This window comes from Rhipicephalus sanguineus, chromosome 11 (genome assembly GCF_013339695.2).
Source record: "Rhipicephalus sanguineus isolate Rsan-2018 chromosome 11, BIME_Rsan_1.4, whole genome shotgun sequence".
NCBI lineage: Eukaryota > Metazoa > Arthropoda > Arachnida > Ixodida > Ixodidae > Rhipicephalus > Rhipicephalus sanguineus.
Genome location: NC_051186.1, coordinates 82,884,889 through 82,900,327, shown reverse-complemented (window position 1 = coordinate 82,900,327; position 15,439 = coordinate 82,884,889). Strand labels below are relative to the sequence as shown.

General features: G+C 45.5%; 1 protein-coding gene across 5 annotated transcripts in view; it reads right to left on the bottom strand.

The window, feature by feature from the left end:
• Nucleotides 1-11,426, bottom strand: part of LOC119373351 (uncharacterized) — a 40,282-nt gene extending 28,856 nt beyond the window's left edge. Inside the window, exons 1-3 of one of the 5 annotated variants that reach the window (XR_005179832.2) lie at nucleotides 11,132-11,426; nucleotides 10,358-10,478; nucleotides 2,665-2,779 (exon numbers count right to left, since the gene is read on the bottom strand). Coding sequence is in view for 2 of the 5 variants with exons in the window: in XM_037643377.2 (XP_037499305.1) it covers nucleotides 2,665-2,779; nucleotides 11,132-11,248 (232 nt within the window). In the remaining 3 variants the exon portion in view is untranslated. The other 4 variants (XR_005179830.2, XM_037643378.2, XR_005179831.2 and 1 more) reach the window with 4 other exon arrangements.
• Between the last annotated feature and the right edge of the window lie 4,013 nt (nucleotides 11,427-15,439).

Genomic DNA, 15,439 nt, shown 5'->3' with positions numbered 1-15,439 from the left:
GCACAAAGGTCATTAGGACGCAACAACCTATATTGTACCCGGCTGAAAATGACAAAAGAGCTTGCCATTAGGACAAAATAAATTGCTGTTGTTACCCCAAGATTTCTGTGTAGGGACTGACTTTCTGTGTAGGGACTCCTGACGTGCTGACGGACTTTTCACTCGTGCAACAGACACACTTTGTCGTGGCAACGGAAGTGATTTCTTTCGCGGGTGTGCTGTTACAACGGAGAGCTGAAGTACTACAATAGAAGTTAGAAGTACCACATTATTTTGTGACATCTAGGTGCCTGTTGTAACAACACAATGTCGCTGAAATAATGCGATAAATATGTTGTAACACTGCAAAAACATGTTGACACAAAAAACGCACAACAGAATCTCGCGACGGATGACAGGGTTGCAACAGCATGTCATGTCCCAAAATATGACAACACAAAAGAATTTTCTCTCACGGTATTCTGTTGTGTTTTTTTTTTCAACTGGGTTCAGTAAGTAAAAATAAAGCGCAATAAAACATTGGTAAACATGCACCAAACGCAAAACTGTTTCTTTTCTAACCCGACTGTATTTTATGTTTAATTTCGTGTCGCTAGTAAATGGAAATCGTGATTATGTGATAATTTTTACGGCTTGACTGGCTTGCGTGAACTGTCCCTTGATGCTCTTTTATGTACTTTTTTCATTGCTGCCATTTCCATGAATTCTATTACCTGCGCAAAGGAGTAGTCGGTGCTTTATTACAGAGCTAACATCTTCAAAACAACATATAGTTTTAAAAAAGAGAGTCGGAAAAGCCTGAAAACGGGTGTGCGTAAATGTTTTTCATTTGGTAACTGCTTCCTTATTGTTAAATGTTTGCCACCGAAAGCTGCCTATGCCTGTGCGGTAGAGATCTCGTGTATAAAGGAAAAGGCAGGCGAACGATTGTTCATTTTATTATGTTATTTGTAAGCTGACGTCGTAATGCAATTATCCTATATCACATTGTACGACGAAACTAAATCAGCTCCTATATTACAGAGATGCAACTGTGCGGCACAGCGCGTTTTATGGCTACTGTACGCAACAAGAAAAGAAATAATAGGAATATAGAAGCGCTATTATTGCGATAGCAATTATATGTACACTGTGGGCTGATCTTTTCTGTAGCCGTCATGTCCCAGATATATATATATATATAATTCGAACTATGTATATATATATATATATATATATATATATATATATATTTGCTTCTTGCTACGTCCCTCTCGCCTTCAAGGACATTTCAGAGTGGGGGAGACAGATTACAGAAAAAATAAATAACGAAAAAGAAAAAAAGGAGAGAGAGGAACACCGACGAAATCACGAGGCGAGGAAAAAAAAAAAGAAAGCAAACTGCGTATGGCCTAAAGTCGTCGAAAGTGTTTGCCGCTTCGCGTCGTGCGCCGGGCCACCCAAAATTGTCGTCGCGGAAGGCAGAATGAGGCACGTGAGGGAAAAGTGTCCCCTTAATGAGTCGGCTTTCCACCTTTCGTCTTCGCCCGCTCCTTGTGAATAGCCTCCAACTGGTAGGAGAGCGTAAGCACTTTACATTGTACAAGCAGTGAAAACAAAATAATCAACAAAAAAATGAGAGATTAAGAGCAAGGAAGTAAACGACACTGCACACGTACGAGCCAGTCAAGAAACAGGCATGGTCCCAGTTATGAATCATAATTCCTGCGACCTCCGGGTCAGCAGCTGAGCGCCGTAACCACTAGACCACCGTGGCGGGGTCCTCATGTCACGTGACTATACCAGATGTGAAGGTGACCGGACATTGTTCTGCTGCTCTCTTTGCGGTACGGAAACACGCCAGAGGCAAGTCAAGTAGGAAACGGCCTGTCATATTTTCTTTATTATCTTCGTCTTGTCTAAAGCCCACACTATATGGTCTACATTCAGATGGGCGGCGTTGTCCTGTTGAACATGATGCTGCGCGCAATTGTGCTCAATGGCCACGTGACCGGTACGAACTACCATTATGGTGCTGAACTAGCTTTACCAGAATATAATGCATAATTTGTCATTTACCGAAGGCAATGTACCCGTGAAAAAGTTCTTATTAAGGACTCAGATATCCCTATCCGGCGTCGTATGTAACCGATTACCGTTTCGTGACTTCAAAAATAATTTTGATCTGATGCTCTGGTATTGCGATGAACATAGTGTAATGCATTCAGACAATGTAATTGATATATTGAGCGAATGGCAAGAGCAACAAGCACGAGCGATGTACACGTGCGATAGTGGATAGTGTTAGTTCATTTTGCGTGCTACGTTAAATCGGCGATCCAGCAACTGTCCCAAACCTGCGAACTGCGGCGACGATTTTTCTCGCGGTTGTGCGCACAGCATCCCTTAGACTGTTTGCCGCCTTACATTTTTCTTTGAATCTAACCTGGTTATTACAGAGTAGCTTCACTTAGGGGTACTGACATTGGTGGCGGCTGGCGTATGAAGCTAATGCAGTTCTTAAAACAACAAACCACTAAGTTCTTTTAAGGTTACCTCACATTCTTATTTATATCGTATGGATGGAAGCCTTGCGCCGATATATTTACAGGGCTTGGAAAGCAAAAACTTTCAATAACATACTGGCCCATACGTATTCCTTGAGTTTTAAATTTCAAAACTTACATTCTTCAGTTTTGCCTGCAGGTTTAAAGGCAACCGCATAATTGCTTAGAATGGTTGTGACGACACCGATAACGATCCCAATTCCAAGCATATGGCGCCTTTCAGGCAACCGTAACTGAAAAAGAAGAGATGCATGTAAGTACATGAAGCTGAGGCCTCTAGCCTCCACTGACGCAGAACACGAGACCCCAGTAACGGTATCAGCTCTTATGTAAGAAAACGCTCTATTAGCGCTATAGGGAACCAGCGCTGGAGTTTCCGCGGTGTGGGCAGTGCCGCCCTGGTGGTCTAAGCGCTCATACTCCAGCCGCTCCCGCGGACAAAAGTGGCGACTGGTTGAGGCGATGCGGGCGCGTATCGCCGAAACAAAACAAAACTGCTGGCGGTACTGTTGCGCGTTCAAGTGCCACAATACGTAGAAATGAGGGAGGACGTATCCTTTTATGTTTTTCCTTATAAAACATGAATGGGAACGGATGCGGCGTTGCATCCTGGAGCAAGAGTTGCGGCATCCCGCAACACTTGCTCTCCTGTCTTGTGGCGTCGGGCTGGTTTCTAACCCGAATTGCGCGTGCCTGCTCGTTTATTCGATAGTGAGGGCCACCAGTGGAAACCAGGGCCAACGAGCAGAATTTAATCGGTGTTTTGTCGTAAATAAAACATACATATTATAGAGCATGCGGCATATGTAACAATCTTTTCATCTGACCACCACCAAGCTCCTTCTGATGCCACCGCGTGCAGTGAATATAATACGATAGGGAAGTAGTCTACATTATTTGCAAACAGTTACGCAGAAGGAAACCTGTCTGTCTACGAGATGCTTACGGGGGCAGGTTTGCCGTAGCCGCTAGAGTGTTATGAGAAATATGCACCGGGATGGATGCCCCCGTTGAACTTCACTTGTGCTACAGACAGAGTTGTTGTCACGAACAAAGCAGCGGACTACTCGAAGCTTAGCTTTCTGTAGTCAGCCGATACGGTAAAACTTCCTTGTGCATTGGCTGGCGCGGCGAAGAGACATCGCAATTTATGCCTTGCAGAAAAGGGCCAAATCTCTTGGATTTTTACTCGCCGTTTAATTCGCCTAACGTACTGTATTAGTTTTTTCGCTTGCCTGCGTCTACTTAGAATAAACGTGTTTGATCGACATCGGCAATTGCTGGCGTTTTACGTGCCAAACAAGGTATATTATGAGGCACGGCCGTAGTGTGGGAATCCGGATTAATTTTGACCACTTGGGGTTGTTCACTGTTCACATATAATACTCAGTACGCGGGTGTTCTTTGTATTTCAACCCCATCGAAACGCGGCCACCGTGGCCGATAATCTATCCCGCGCCCTCGAGCATAACAGCGCGACACCATACATGCTATGCTAGCACGGTGGTTTGCTTGATCAACGTCCCAGGGCTGAGCATACGTACCATGGCAGAAAAACGTTGACATAGCTACTCCTTGCCACTTACTTTCTTTTTACTGCAGTAGTGTGCTACTGGTATCAACGCAGCACGTACTTATCAATCAAGGCTTGTGAGCGTGCACAAGCTTGACACAAATCTCAGGACGCAAACAGAAAATGGTGACGACAGAGTCGCCACCATGGCACAGTACTCTCTCTTCGACGCCGTATGCACAGGCGTAGTCTGCTTTGCAGAGCTTCTCTCCGTTTTCCAGTGCTTTCATGAGAAAGTAGCCTCCAGAGAAAGTTACTTTTTTCTAAACCATAGAGCATTATTACTGGCGCAATGGCTGCTCGAGCTGTTCGCGCCAAAATGAAGCACGGAAACAGCGCACGCGCGTGCGCTCACCGCGGTACAGCGCGGCCGCTCGTCTGAGCGCGAGCGACATGGCCTCCGAGATTAGCCGGCGACGCGGAGGCCATGCGAGCGGCTGAGTTATGTCGCGACTCCCCGCCAGGCGCCCTTTTTCGGCGTGCCACCTATCCAGCTCTGGTCTCCCATAGAAGGTGTACGAATAGGAATGAAGTGCCTCAGACAGACAGGCAACGTTTCAATAAGCGCACCTATCTTTATCAAAGGCGCCCGGTCATTCGTGGCGTGTTACTTTAAATGGGGTTGTAGGTGACGTCAGATCTCGTAGCGTCGTTGTGGGGGCTTGTTATTTGCAAAAGAAGATACTGCCAAGAAATGAAATGAATGAAATGAAATGAATGGCATTCCGCGCCTCACAGGCGCGGAATGCCATTCTCATTTTTGTCCCAGTTTTTTAACACGGAAGTGTTTTATGCCGGGGTCCACCAAACCTTCAGTGACGCATTTCCGTCACGGAAATGACGTCACAAATATGCACTACATCAAATGGCAAAGAAAAAACTTCAAGAAAAAAAAGTTCCATAAGGGCGCGTCGAACCTACGACCTCGGTTCGCGACAACAGGTGCCGGGCACGCAATCTACTGCATCACGGTCACACAGTCTGGAGGCTTTACAAACGCTCCTTTTATATCTCACACTTCCGGGCAGTTCCGCGACCACGCACAAACTATGGTCTTCAAACACTTTCCTACTGTCTTCCCTCCACACTAAATAAATATAAACTATGCGATGAAAGCATACCTTATATTGCTAAAAACGCATTGCTTGAACTAATATTATGAATGTCAACCTTGCTTTTGTGTTTCTTGAAAATGTGTGTTTCTGCTGATTTTTATCACTTTGCTTGTGTATTTATATGTTAATACTACAATAAGTGCGAATACTTGTCATATAGCTGCTGTTATTGTAAGGGGAGGTGGAACCAGTCAAGCTGCCTATATGCAGGTTTTATCCCACCATCCTTGCTGTTTATACATGCATTGTAACCATGTGGCAATAAACTTCAACTTCAACTTTCCTCTCGCAGTGTTCTGAGTCGACGGGGTGGTGTCGCTCTCTGGGAGCAGGAAAGTGAAATAACGCATCATGACTGGGGCCTTCGTGATTAGCTCCGGCGACGCGTCGTTGCTACGCGTACGTCCCATTCGGCGCGTTTCCAATAGGAGAAGTGCAATTTTGTCAACGCCTTAACACACCGCGACGCGACCTTAGTCCAAACCTCGGCCTCGCTCATAGCATCCATCCATAATATCAATAGCTCTTCGACGCGAGCCTGCCTTGCCCGGCTGTAACACCGCGTTCCCCGCTTACGCTCGCCCCAAGAAACATTGCGGCCGGGCTAGAGGGTAGACACGACGAAGTTCCGCGTCCAGTCAACAACGCTCTTCTGGCTGTCACACCACTTTCTTTGATTACGCTGTTACCGTTAACTGCTACAGCTAACACAAAGGTTTGTTTAATCATTGGGCTCTTTTAGCTGAGCGTCGCTTACGCTCAGCCCCTCGCAGATGTAGCGTCCCGAGAGAGTGCAGGAACTGCATATATTTCGTGTTTTTGACGAGCGCGTCTTGCCGGGACGTGGTGAGCCTGGCTGAAAAACGACGGCGAGACCAAGTGGACGCACCTTCACGCTCCGGTCAGTTGGCCGGACGAGCGGAGCGAGAGATGCGTTCAACTTTCCGCCTGTCACACGATCGTTCTGCGCACGCGCACTACAGTTCTTTCAACGTGTTTGTGCGTTAATTGAGTCACGCGCACTACAGTTCCTTCTACGCGTTTGTGTGCATTCGCCCATAGAGTTTCCTAAAATGACCTAGAGGGAACTCTGGCGCTGCGATCGTTCAGCCGCCATGGGAATGATGGGTAGTACACGGATTTGCCCAGTCTTCGTGCTTGTGGGCTTCGGACGCACTTGTGGCTTTGTTTATTGCTATGTTTTGGTTCTCTTTCGGATAAAAGAATGGACCGTTGTGAACTTCGTGACCAGATTTGAATCGGTGAGCCTAAAGAAGTTAAAGTGGTGAAGTGAAACTGCCGATTTTTGCTGAACTTCGTTTTGCGACAAAGCGGATGCAGGCGACGCGGAGCCAAACGGAGCCGAAAGAACGAAGTTTAGACAAATCCGTGTACTACCCATGATTCCCATGCTGGCTGAAGCGCGATGCATTGCAGCTCCCATAGACACTAGCGCCAGAGTTCCCTCTAGTAAGTATTGTAGGAAACTCTATGCATTCGCCGGTCTGACCGGAGCGGATCGTAAATGCCCAGCTAAAAGTGCCTATTGATCATGGACGTTAGTCGTCGGGTTGGAGATGTGCCACCAAGCGTGAACGTGGGTGCATCCATGTTAAACGGTGCCAAAGGCCAATAGACACCGTGTAAGCTCTCTTGCATCAGTGTACAGTAAACATTCAACTACCTATGTAAAAGACGTTTTACTTTCGTGTTATACCGATTCCTATGACGGAGAAATCAGCCACGCTTTTCTCTCTCTGTTTTTTTAGTAATACTTAAATGCCTTATATGAAGCAATATACAGGGTATAGGCTTCACTACATCAATGCACAAAAATATAATACAAAGCAATAGAAGTAAAGATCATAACTATATTGGAAACAAACAGCAATTTCACAGGTAAATAAGCACAACAGTAAAAAGCAGAGTACACAAAAAAAGTCACATTTGCAACAGCGAAACGGTGAATGGATAGCAGCAAATCAGAATGTGACACGAAGCATCTTCAGTGGGTACAGAAATGCACCGCTTTCTAGTGCGCGTCTCAAGGGCAGCCTTCAACCTGAAAGAAAATGTAGCAGCGTTGCTTTAAAGCGCGCCCTTCGGGCAATCTCGCTGGTGATACTACACACACAGGAGCACCTCCGAGCTCTGCGCGCCGTTAACGTTAAATGGTGTATATAAATAGCCCGCCATTGTTATGCTAAACAGCCGGTTGCGCCTTAGTTGCGCCTGGCCGGGTTGTTTAAAGCAGCGCGCTAAGGACCGAGGGGTCGCAGGTTGGAATCCCGGTGGCGCGCTTCGGAAATTTTCTTCTTCTGATTTATTTTTCTTTGTGGCTTTTATTTATATATACATACATACATACCTACATATGCATATCAAGGACATGACGGCAACGGCGACGGCAAAAACCAGCCGAGAGTGTCCATTTAATTGCTATCGCAATAAAATATCAAGTAATCAAAAAAACGCAGGATAAAAACAGCGATGTATTAACAATAAAATAATTCGGTAGTGACGACGCTTGATGTAGACTTATAACCCGTTAATTAGCGCTCTACGAAAACGGCCTGTGTCTTTGATAGCGACTAGTGGCTCAGGCAGGCGATTGCCCTTCAGGATAGTAAGAACTGAAAATGACGCCAGGTGACCTGATGTCAACGAGGGCAGCGATGGGGGCTTGTTGGTCTGTCCTGGTTCTTGGATGCGCCGGTGTGTGTGTCCTTCTTCCCTTCGTCCTTGTCTTTTCGCGCCCACATCCAAGAACTGATGTCAACGGAAAGGAGCACAAGGCGCCTCTGATACAAATAGGTCCAACTATCGAAATGTCGGCCAACTTGTGTAAGGTATTTTATTCCGTTCATACAAACTCTAAACCGCATTGCGTTTTTGCCCGTTAGCTCCCACCTGTACTTTGGACCTCTAAGCATAATAGAAAGCTTGAACAATCACACCCGGGAATTCGCTATTGTTGTGCTCGCCCATTGCATTAAGCGAGAATTCTTCAGAAACCTTCTAATGTTCATAGCACGGTAGCAGCTTTAGCTCTTAAGCCTTACTGCGGCAATGAGAGAGACAAAGAGAGAAATTGAGAAATTAAAAAAAAAACAAGACAAAAAACTTAGGGTTACAGCTAGATGACCGTCTAGTTCTTTACCACGATATGTAAAGACCAAGGAACGGGGGCAAGCGAGCACTGCATGAACACTTGAGAATCCGTCATAAAGAGATAATGGCATAACATCTCATACATTTTAGGGTGAACTTTCTGTACGACGCTTCAATAAGGGACGCGTAGATATATGGCACTAAACGCATATGAAGGAGGCTCATTGCTAGACTGCATCAGCAAGTATAAGAGACAAATCTTCCTCTTCTACTGGTTGAAAGCTTCTCACTGTCTTGTGCACCGTTGCTAGGTGGGTTGTATTAAAAGAGAAACATTGTAAAGTTTATTCCTTTGACCTTCAGACACGCATTTTCAAGCTAAAAAGGGCAATATATTATGGCATACATTGGTGTTGCATAATATTACGTACTGCAATAAGTGTCTGTAGCAACCTTCCAATAAAATGAATATAAATGCCCTCACCTCAAGGCGCTCGGTGAATATAACACTTCAGCACTTCAGTAAAATATATTCTTTCAGAAAAAAATTCTAAAATGTAATCAGGAGTGATGTCTAGGTAAAAGCATTTCGCAATATTTTATGGGAAATAGTTTCAACAGCATCGGTAGGGCTCTGCAATTACAGTATGGTGTATTGAGCGCACTCCATGCAATCAATCGCAACTCTGGGGTTGTGGTACGACAGCGGGCAGTGTTGTAGCCGGATAAATAGCAGCAACGGGGTGTGAAACCTGCTACCCTTAGTATTTGAGGCGAGAACTGAGCGATAAGGTTGTGGCTGATGCCTTCAAGCAGAAATTAGTGGCTACTTTTGAAACGATGTTCCGGAACTGCTGCCGTGGCTTTGAGTTGCAAAATTTTACTTCAAGTCCAAAACGTGGACTACACTTACAACACGCACTAGGTTTCTGTACGGATTTCTTTAGGACGATTCAGGGCTTTCCAGTACAACACATGTAGAGGTGCCCAATCTTGATGGTGTGACCACGCCACCGTAGCTTGACATGTAGGGCACATTTCACTTGCGATACGCCGGTTGTGCCGCTCGACAAGCCATTTGAATTTCGGCTATTTTGCAGAAGAAAATATCAGCCATGTAGTATAGGTGACTCATGCAATTAAAGACGTATGCTGCAGTTAACACTACTGTTAACAGTAGAGTGGCATATCGCGGACACGTCATCCAACTGACTCGCACAGTTATGGACTTGCAGAACATCGTTAGGTCCCACAACTACACCCTTACAACGCAATGTCTCATACGCATCGAACACACGTGAAAGTTGCAATAACAGGTGTAGACCCAGCAAAAGGCTTCGACATTTCGCTGCACAACCCCATCTTACGAAACCTAGCCTAAAAAACCTCGGTTTTTAAAGCATAAAAAATGCCTTCCTCACTTGCGGTGGTGATCATATCTTGCATGCTCGGGATCGCGACGGCACGATCGCTCACGGCAAGCAACAACGAGTGTAAGAGTGCAAGAAAGACGCCACCAACTGAACTGCCTGTGTTTAGTGTGTCGCGAATAATTGAGCTGCTGAGTGACATTACGTTTTCTAAGTGCAATAACGTCACCGAAACGCAGCGAAAGCGGAGAGCTCAGGACAAAGATACAGGAAGGACGTAATATAACGGGTAAAGATATATATATATATATATATATATATATAGAGAGAGAGAGAGAGAGAGAGAGAGAGAGAGAAGGGGGGGAGGAAGGAGGACGAGGAAATGGAGGAAACACATATATCTTACAGCTGCGAATACACTGTTAATGAAATGTATTACCAACTAGGCCAACTATCAGCATTGCTTCAGATGTCTCAGCTTGTTCTGGTTGGATTACGAACTTATAAAGTGAACAGCGCACCAGGACAACTATATGCATCAGTGTGCAGTTCATTACCCTGAATGGGGATGGCAGGGAGCAGCATTTGACAGCAACAGCTGCAAACGGCAAGCGCCTTCTCTGGGCCGTAAGAAACGCTTACCGTGTTCTTGCGTTGACGGGATAAACTGCGCCCTTTCAGTCCTGGTTCAGGGTAGCCAGCTGGACGCATAGGCGACGGTTTCTCACTTGCTCGGAAGGGGACGCAGCATCACCCACCATACCTCCATTATGTCCATGACAATATCCACCATTATGATGGAAGACATTACATCAATTCGGTGGATTTTGATAATGGATGATGGACAAAGTTTTAGTAAGGATATAATTGCCACGTAGTGCATTTACGCAGTTCTTGTTGACACAAACAGAGTGGACATAGTCGAGAAATTTTCGAATCGCGGTATTCAATTCACAATTCGGAATTGAAAAGTTCCGAATAAGGGTGCCTAAAGGTGACGTTTTCTTATCTAAGGAAATTATCGGAAGACGTCCCGATCAACCGTTACTGAAGCGGTTGTACAATGTGAGCATCGATGCGGTGCAATACAACTTTCTTCAAGAAAGGTAGCATTCTTTTGCGTTACTGGCGTTTGAACAACAAAATTCACGTTGACTCTGAGCCAAAGCATCAGCCTCCAAGTTGTGCGACTTCTGAACATTACAGGCTTAAAAACATATGCCAAATGCGTGGAATTACTCGGGACAGGAGCGACGTACTAGCTGTACGTAACAGTTTCAGGTTGCTAAAGGTAAGAAGGTAGTAAAGGTAGTAAATGAACAATAGAGTGATGACCACTCTTAGTTAGGTCGCTTCAACACGCTCTCGTCAGGTTCTTGCAATTGCGGCAGTGGCTCAAACGAGAAATGTCCTTACCGGTGCTGAAGTCACTAGTGAAGGCATTACAAGGCAGGCTTCTAATATGTGAATCCGTTCTTTAGTACCGACACAAACAGTGAAGCAATAATTCTTCATGAAACTGCGTTCTTGCATCCACAATCGAATCTACTTTTTTTTTAACTGCAAAATTTCTCAGCCATCATACTTGCGCGATCTACTGTACCGAGGCCGGCGTAGACTCAGATGCAACGGAGTTGCGCTTGTTTATGACGTCGACAAAGTACAATGGATAATGCATGCACCCTAGAACAACTTCTCCAATAATGAAGAGGAAATTCTAATGCATTTGATTTTTAGCTTTGAGCATCGAGTGCCCGGCAAAACTAATGTAGCTGCTACACTTCACGACAGAACTGCACAATAGAAGTGTTACATCAATGTATTTTTATGCTTGGACCCTCTTGTATGCGAAAGAAAATGGGCTTCATTGCGAATGTATAGCTAGATTGGGAAAGAAAGAAAGAAGCGCAGACGCGAATAATGCTTACCTGTGTGCGCCTTCTGAGTATTCTTTCACAATAAATGGGCACGTGCACAGATTGCATTTTGAGACACCTGACACCTGTGTGCTTTAAAACTTCTTAAAAAAGAAAGACGCAGTTACGCCCAAAGGCAAAGCGTTGTCGACGGCAGCAAAGCATAAAGGCAGCTGCGCAAAGCGTGGTTCGTACTCTTATCTGCCATATGTGTTTCACTGAACACACTGTGTTTTTATTTCTAGAATGAATCAAGGCCAGACCTCTCGAGCACCGGAAGAAGAAAACACTGCCCAAGCACCCCGTATAGAGGGTTAACCAGCTGAAACATGCGACCCCGGTGTTTATCACTGGGTTAATCCGGACGGTTCAAGAAAGCGTTTCACAATTAACGGTTACCTCTTTCCAGGAATCTTTGTTTGTGCTTGCCGCCTGTGTGTTCCCTTCTTCATTTTTAGCGGACCAGTGGTGAGTAGAGATAGCCCAGTTTTTGTTTAACGTACGCATTTTGTCCGCGGATGACTTCATTTTAGTGGACCAGTGGTAATTATTGGGGCTTGCGCAATTTCTGTAGCACATACATGATAGGAGTTGTTGAGCCCAGAGGACGGACGAATTTTGGTTTCGCCTGCCATATACATCTTCGCTATAATAAATCACCTTACAGATACGTATTCAACCCTTCAGCATGCAAGAATGCAGCAATGTTCTGTGTTTACATATATCTTGAATTGTGATTCCTGAATTCATCGTATAGTGGTCTCTAGAAGGTCAGAACCCCTAAGTACAGGCTCACGGACATGCCGCGTGCCTGGGAAGGCCCACAACGGAGAGTACACACCAGTGTGTTGAAACATTTTTTCAGAAGCTAACGAACATTGTGCAGGGAATGCACGTGTAGATATTAACATGTCTGTCATAATGATCAAGACCATGCGTTGTTTTCGACGATACTAAGCAGGGCATGTTTATCACGAATTAGCTTGTAGCATAGCGCAGCAGGAAACCAGGAGACATGTAGAAACGACAAACCAACACAGTTGCTATTGGGCATAAATATGGAGTAACGAGAGTGCTTGCGATGAACGACTAATTATATGGCGCCAAGGCAGTGTTATGCTCAAACGCGCGATCAGATATGCGTAGGCACGACCGGACTGGTTATCTGGAACATCCAGGAGTGCCAAACCATAGTTTCACGTAATTGAATTAAACTTATTTATTATTGGCTGCAATTAATTCCCCATCATGTAGTTGTACTATTCATCGGCCTCTCGTTCTACTCGGTAAAACACGCTGAGTGAGATTCAGTTGGTTTTCATCAGTCTTAAGGTGAACGGTACCGTTACGAGAAGTTATTGCAGGCAGTGTACAGATTTAAACATTTAGGCAGAGTGTGCGCGTTTTTTTTTCTTTATACATTTTAACCCTTTCTCTTTGCTTCTTCCTTCCTTTCTTTTTTATCCCCCTTACCCTTTCTCCAATGCAGGGTAGCAAACAGAAAAATTTTCTTCTGGTTAACCTCCCTGCCTTTCACTTAGCCTTTCCCTCACTCTCTAAACTCTTCAGCTGTCTCCTTGTCTGTCCGTCTTCGTCGCGCTGCTAGGGCATCATCCTAGTCCAGTATACATTGGCCCTACAAGCAGCGCCCCACTCGTTGCGCAATTCACAAGTGCTGCGCATCGCAGAGAGAAGTATTACAGATATTCCAGCACTGTGAACCCAACAATCCTGTGCGCAATGTGATCATGCATTACAGTGCCGTCCTTACCTGCACAGCGCCCATCGGTGAGCTTTCACCGACGATTCTAATTTCCACCCCCCCCCCTTCCATTCGCGCATGAAAAGCGCACACACACACGTTAACTTAGGTAATACAACCTCAGAATCCTATAGGTGACCATACTCAGCAGAGACATGCGACGCGATTTTCGAGTGGACATTGATGGACTTTGCGCGATGAGTTTGACAGCGCGCGCTGGTCAGAAGCGCGGGACTTTCACAGTTGTGAGGAGTCGCGTAGTCGAAAGAGAATGACGAAAATCAGTCAGATATTCGCATAGTAATGCCGTTGAAGAGATGGGGAACTGCTTGAACGGCGAAAGAGTTGCTGCAAAATAAAAATAAAAGGACAAGATTGCTTTCAGCCGCCTATGGTAACTAGAATAGGCATCAGGGAAAAGGATATCAATGCAAGTGGTTAGAATTTCCATGAGGAGAGACGCACCAAATTGCAGAGCCGTTAATTATTATTTGATGGTGAGAAAAAAAAATGCTGTCACACGGCCCTATTTTGATGATGACAAGCGCTTGTTTCTGGAATAATTAAAAGAGGTTTACCGGAAAACCACAGCTTGGTCACACAGCTTTTCATTTTGGAAGAAGAACAACGATGTCTCCAAGCGTACCTCCTAATACAAACGGTTCACAGTGCTTAAATATTTTTAATCCGCATTAAAAGGGCTTGCGTCTTCAAAAAGTTACTCCGTTGTATGTCTGACAGCTATGTAGTTGTCGCGAGAATGACACTTGTGTAGACTTTGTTTATTTCATAACTGTATTAGTGGTGCCTGTTCGCAACTCTAAGGACGGGTGAAGTGAGGCGCTTATCTCAAAAATTTTATTTCCTTTCTTTTCTGACGATAAATGAGAAAAGATGAAAGGAGAGCGACTCTATCGTACGTGTTATTAGAGGGTTTGAGAATTGGAGACCCAAGACGCTGGGCCCCCAAGCTGCTTTGGGCAGCCTGCTCTTGCGTTCGGATGATCAGCAGAGTTTGAGAATTGGGCCTAACGCAGGCTGCGTTGGGTCAAGCGCATGGAGCGCCATACGTGGCGAAATTGAAATCATGCGAGACGCGGGACATACTGCACCGTGGCGCGCGCTGCATCTCTGTCGTCTCGCTGGTGACGCAAGACGCCTTGGAGATCCACGCTAGTTTTCGATTTCTGCGTCTTGGGTCAACGCGAGCGCAAGAGCCCAAGAGTGATTTGGGTTTTGCGCATGCGCCCTGGCGGCTCGCAAGCTTCTTGGGTCCCCAAGCTCCTTGGCGCCCCAATTCTTAAATCTTCTACTGATATGAAGGTTCTTGCATCCAGCGCTTTACGGCGCTGCATCCAACGCGCAGTGGCGTTGCATTGGAACATGCACGCATGAAAGACTACGCCGCGACTGCGGTTGGTGGATTTGAGCTTTTGTTCTGTATATCTGCCGGTTCGTGATCGGATGTATGCAATCACGGAAGCTTCAATGAGGGGTTTTTGTTTTGTGCGTGTTTCTCTTAGTACGGAGCCGATGGAATAAAGACGTTCCACGAGCATAGATCGGCTAACTCACTCATGAGTCGACTCACTCAGACTAACTTAGACTCAGACCGAGCCATGAGTGTGAGTCTGAGTGGATTCGGGTGAGTAATATTTTGGTGAGTTTGAGTCCGAGTGAGTCCGGTTGAAAAACCGTTTAGTAAGTCTGAGTCCGAGTGAGTCCAGTGGAGGAAAATGTTGGTAAGTCTGAGTCCGTGTGAGCCCTCAGAGCAAAATATATTTCTTGCGTGAGTCTGAGTGAGCTCCAATTGTTTTGCCGACCTATGTCCAGGAGTACGTCTCTCTGCGTGGGAGTTAAAACAAAGGCGAATGCGTGAGCAGTCTAACCAATATCTTAACTCCAGTTGAAGTATTGTGAAGGCCAAAAAAAGCAACGAAATATCTGGAGATGACCCAGATCCTTGACATGGCTTTCTGGAAGTGGGACTCGCACGGCGGCGTTCCTGTGGTCTGGTGTACTCCTTGGGTAAAATTTGTGTTTCTC